The sequence below is a fragment of the Colobus angolensis genome, unplaced genomic scaffold (assembly GCF_000951035.1).
Source record: "Colobus angolensis palliatus isolate OR3802 unplaced genomic scaffold, Cang.pa_1.0 Scaffold155, whole genome shotgun sequence".
Classification (NCBI taxonomy): domain Eukaryota; kingdom Metazoa; phylum Chordata; class Mammalia; order Primates; family Cercopithecidae; genus Colobus; species Colobus angolensis.
The window spans coordinates 1,296,857-1,302,428 of NW_012114655.1; the positions used below are offsets into that span (position 1 = coordinate 1,296,857).

Sequence of the window (5,572 nt, forward strand, 5' to 3'; positions counted from 1 at the left end):
AAAAAAAAAAAAAAAAGTTAGGAGAGTTAAGAAATGAATTTGTGGAGTAAAAAGCATTGGTGATTCACCAGCTCAAAGATCTGTGCTAAAAGCAGAGCAGGTTCCAGACCCTCTTACAGAAATTAGAGGGAATACCTCCTTAGCCAAAATTCCATAGGTATGCCATCTAGACTTCTGCCCAAAACACTAAGTTAGGTTTATTCTCAGATCCAGTTTAAAAACAACAACAAAACTCTAATTCAAATTTAGGAACTTTCAAATTATTTTACTCCACAGTATAAACAAAGAGATATAATACAAACATGGAAGCAAAGTAACAGTAGTTTAATAAACACACATTCATTGTTTTGAGGACACTGAGGGAAAAGGACCAGAAATAATAAACCGGAGATCAAACAAATGTGGCGGCAGACTTCTGAACTTTACCTCCTGAGGTCTATTTATCTTTCACAGGCAGGGACAAACAAAAAGTATGCATTTAGGTGTTTTGGTTTTTTTTTTTTTTTGGGAGGGGGAAGGGCAGTGGATCTTGACGCTACAGGCCCATGCATATTTACAAAAGGGTTTCTCTCTCTATATTTTATGTGGGGAGTTGTTAGCCCAGGTATCATTAATCGATCCTACACCCATGTGGGTACCACCGAAAGTATTTTAAAAGCACTCTTTTCTAGTATATCAATGATATTATCTCTAAATAAAGACTTCGCCATCCAGGTTTCCTGGCAGTAGTCAAAACAGGCTACCAGGTCTCATGACGCACCCTCCCAAATCCCTATTTAACAATACTCCTAAATATCATTCATGTTCAAGGGCACCTTCCTAAGGTTTCTGAATGATTCCCTGGCCACTACTGGATACAGCCCCAATATTTTGCTCCTCACCTCCCCCAGCAGCAAGGACTCTAAGCTTATCAGAACTGGTTTTGAAAGTGGTAGGAGAGCCTGGAGATTCCGCACCGAGTGTGTTCTAGGCGGTTACCCTCAGTTAATTCTGGACCCATTCTTCACTCTACTTCAATGCTGCCCTTAAACCCAAAAAACAGCATAATGTAAAAGGATTCCAAAACTTCAGTATGAAAAAAATTGGTTGTATGGCATACTCAGTAACATAGGTTCAAAAACTTTTCAACGTTATACTTAGTTATAGCTGAAACAAAAGTTAACAACTAAATAAGCTGCATTATACCCAAGCTCCATCCTATCATTCTCCAGGTGTAAACTAAACCACATGCAGCATCCCAGATTAATTTTCAAGGGTACTTTAAGAATGGGTTCAAAGAAATTGCCTATACAAGTTTGGGTTGATCAATATTTTAACCTGGGCCATTTAAGAAAATATAATATTCAAAATATGATATTTAGAATCAGAAGGCCTAGCTTAAAATTCCATCTAAACTTAGGAGTTTTGTGTAGTCCCTTTGGGCATTAGTCAACTTACTTATTAGTATCAGAATACCATAGCCTACACATCACAGGACTGCTGTGAAGAACAACCTGTGTATGAAAGGCACTGTAAACTAAGTGTTACATAGCCATTCTTTAAAAATGATATTCAACATATTGCTTTGATAGGAGTTTAAGTTCTAATGAAACTCCTTAAATGAAATTATTTTTACAAGCATCAGCTCATCAAATCTTAACTGTATCTTAGTCTCATTTCATTTTAGGAATCTACCAACTTAAATGTGAATCAAAATTGCATCTTTGGAAACTAAAATAGAAATCTGAAATAATTTTTTTCTAAACATCTACAATTTTGTATTGTCTCCCATTACTTAACGAACATAATTAAATATAAAAAATTAAAAAGGGTTTATCCAACTCTGAAATCTGCTGAGATAACCATATTCAAATGGAGTCACTGGTTTGCTTTCAATTTGAAATTCAAAGTATTTCATGATACAATCTTGAAAGTATCACTTTTAAACTTAAATACATATCATATAGTTTTATTGCATTATTCTCCTAAACTTTTTTTTGAGACGGAGTCTTGCTCTGTCACCAGGCTGGAATGCAGTGGCACAATCTTGGCTCACTGCAACCTCCACCTCCCGGGTTCAAGCAGCTCCCCTGTCTCAGCCTCCTGAGTAGCTGCGACTACAGGTGCACGCCACCACGCCCAGTTAATTTTTTTTTTGTATTTTAGTAGACATTTCACCAAGTTGGCCAGGATGGTCTTGATCTCCTGACCTCGTGATCTGCCCACCTCGGCCTCCCAAACTGCTGGGATCACAGGCATGAGTCAGCACGCCCAGCCTATTCTCCTAAATTTAATAGTACCTGATAATGATTTCATTTACTTACCTTTATGACCTTTTGAGATATATATACAAATGTAATACCATTCATTTTTTCCTCATTAGATTTTTTTTCTCCCTCCAAAGGTTATCAGTCAAGTCAGTCTTTGACCAACCTTCTCCCCGACTCTATGCCTCTATACAGAGATAGGCTTAAAACAAATCAAATTGAAAGACATGAGACTCTTAGCAATGTCTGGCAATACCCCTCTTTCAAGTTCTAGACTCTAGCTAGGTCCTTTCCTAGATCATCTGCACAACAGAACTTACTCTCTCTTCCCTCATAGCCCAGGTTCTGCACTTAGGAAGGGCAACCAAGATTCTAGAGCTTGACCAGAAAATAATTTCTTCCCATCCCAAGGGCCAACTTACACCTAGCTTGGCTGAAGTAGTAGGACTTGTTTACAACTACTCTGGAGGTTGGCCTCCATACTCTGGAGTTCTGCCATAGACAGAGAAACTCAGGCTCATGAGATAACAATCACGTTGTAAGGGCAGCCCAAGCTCCATTCCTCTACCTTTGGGTCCTCTACCTTCTCCAGCTTCTCCAGGATGCGACAGCTTTCTCACTCCCTTACCAACCATCTTGCTCTCTAAGGAGGCACCAGGGCCCAGTGTTCCTCCTCATTCTTTCTCCCTTCACAAGAGAAGGGAAGTGGTCCTTCAACTGGCCATATGTCCAAAGGTCCTTTGTTCCTGAATGTTCTGGGTAAAGGTATCAACTGCAAAAACTTTAGTAACTGAGAAAAATAAGCAATTACTCTAACAAAGCCTTCAACCAAATCATGAATATGCAAATAACTATTGTGTCTTCAATGTCTGTTTTACCCTAAATTAAAATGCATAAGAAACAGAATCTTTAAAAAGTTAGTTGCAGCCAGGCGCGGTGGCTCACGCCTGTAATCCCAGCACTTTGGGAGGCCGAGGCAGGTGGATCACCTGAGATCAGGAGTTTGAGACCAGCCTGATCAACATGGAGAAAACCTGTCTCTACTAAAAGTACAAAATTAGCTGGGCATGGTGGCTCACGCCTGTAATCCCCAGTTACTCAGGAGGCTGAGGCAGGAGAATCACTTGAACCTGGGAGGCAGAGGTTGCGGTGAGCCGAGATCACGCCATTGCACTCCAGCCTGGGCAACAAGGGTGCAACTCCACCTCAAAAAAAAAAAAAAAAAAAGTTAGTTGCAAGCATTGGCAGCATCTTTAAGTACCTTCTTTCTGGAAGGTTCAACATCAGTGTTTCCTCCTCTGCTCTTCTTTTAAGCTTCCCTTGCTCTTTTCTCATAAAAGCAAACATAATCATAATGATAGCTGTTTACCAGGAATTGTTTCAAGTGCTTCACAGGCACTAACTCACGTACAGCCCTGAACAACTCTATGAAGCAGGTAATATTTCTTATGCCTACTTACAAATGACAAAACTGAGGCATAGGGAGGTTAAGTCAGCTGCCCGAGTCTGCCCAAAAAGACCCTGCTAAGACGAACAGAGCAGCCTGGCTCCAAGTCTGTAACTGTAATAGTACTGTACACCTAGATTCAAAACTCCTTGTAAACCACTAGAGGGCATGGGTTGTGCCCACCCTTCTCAGAGCTCCATCCCCAGTACCGGGCAGAGTCTTGAAACTCATGGCTGAATTTTTCACAGGTATGCCTTCCCCTCTACACTGCGCTTGTTGGGGGCTAGGGATGAAACTGACACTGCATTTCAACCTTCAGGAGTGAGAAGTTTTTGCTGCAGTCATAAATACTTGCTGAATGAATGAATTTTCTATTCACGAAGTCGAATATAAATATAAAAAGCCCTCCTCGAGGTAACATAATTAGGGCCACTTCTCCAATCCTAACCTGGCAAGAGATCTGAAATCAATAGCTGCCTTAAACAATATCTCAAACTTACTATTAGGCAGAGAAGTGGCTTAAGGTAAACATTAAATAAAATGTTAAAGCTGCCCTTCACTACATGAGTACTGCTCCCTTTAAGAGAGCTGTTTTGAGCCACCCCACTAAAAATACAGACTTAACAGAAGTCTGGATGTGGTTCATTTAAAGATAAATTACTCGTTTCAGATAATCCATCTAAATAGTAAACGCCCCTTACTTTACTCAAAACAACCAGAAATCTAAAAATTAAGTTTACTCTGAGTAAGGGAACCACATTAGACAATGTTAAGGATTAACTACAGAGTATTTAAAAGAGTAATTTCAAACTGCAACCATCTCTGAAATTACTTACACAAGTATTGAACAGTCAATCTCAGCATCCAGTAGGCTTTCCACTGAACAGACCACAATTCTACTATGCTTAGCATCTCAACTCAGAACAATGTATTGGTCCCTTATGTATCCCATGATCTACGCTTATACATTTTCCACACTCTTCATTTTTAAAATGCATCTCAAAACCTATTGATTTTTTTGATGGGTCACTATTTTGGAAGATTAGCATGAATAGAAACTATTTTAAGTTAACTGCAATTTGTCACTTCTTTCAATACAAACCTGCTTAACTCTGTCTTTCCTATCGTGACCCAAATTATTTTCTGAGACTTAGAAAAGTACACATAAGACGAAAAATTCCTTTCTAAATATCAATTCCGTCGCCATCAGGAAACGTCAAAAACTTCGTCTTTTTAAAAATAAAAACGTCAACTCTGTAAAAACTTCAGTACCTCAAAGGAAAGCTGCACTGTTAACACTGAAGGAGGACTGGGTCATTTCTGAGTATCTGCATTGAAGAAATATGCTCTTCAAACCTAGTAATTCCTGACGAGGCCACACCTTCTAACCTTCCCGTAATCCACGAATCACATCGGGGGCAATCTAGAAACTGCTACGAGCCAGAGTAAAATGACAGGTATGTCATCCTCAAACAATCCGAAACCGGGTCGGGGAGCCCAGACCGCCAACCGGGCCCAGGCTGCCCCCCCGGCGCTCCTGGAAGAGCGACTCTAAGGAAACACACCTCCCGCGCGAGCCTCTTCCTTCCTAGAGTGACGGGGAAGGGGACACCAGGGGCAGAAACACACCCAAACCCCACTTCAAACCCTGCCCCAGCGGCTTCTCCTTCCAAAACAGCCGCGCCACTGCCCAGCCCGCAGGCGAGTCGGGGGCGCCGGGAGAGGAGAGCGAAGGGCGGAAAGCGAACTTGGGCGTTACTCCGGGCGTCTCCCTCCCCCCAGCGGAACCTGGGCGCGCCGTTTCCTCACGGACGCGAGATTTTCCCCCCAAATCGCCACCCCAGCCCGCCCGGGACCGCCCTCGCCCACCGTCCCCTCA

General features: G+C 41.6%; 1 protein-coding gene across 1 annotated transcript in view; it reads right to left on the bottom strand.

Annotated features, from left to right (window-relative positions):
• Positions 1 to 4,136, bottom strand: part of PPP4R1 (protein phosphatase 4, regulatory subunit 1) — a 72,925-nt gene extending 68,789 nt beyond the window's left edge. The window contains exon 1 of the mRNA XM_011936609.1: positions 3,903 to 4,136. Within this exon, the coding sequence (XP_011791999.1) occupies positions 3,903 to 3,924 (22 nt within the window). The 5' untranslated portion in view covers positions 3,925 to 4,136. The remainder of the gene's footprint in view (positions 1 to 3,902) is intronic.
• Between the last annotated feature and the right edge of the window lie 1,436 nt (positions 4,137 to 5,572).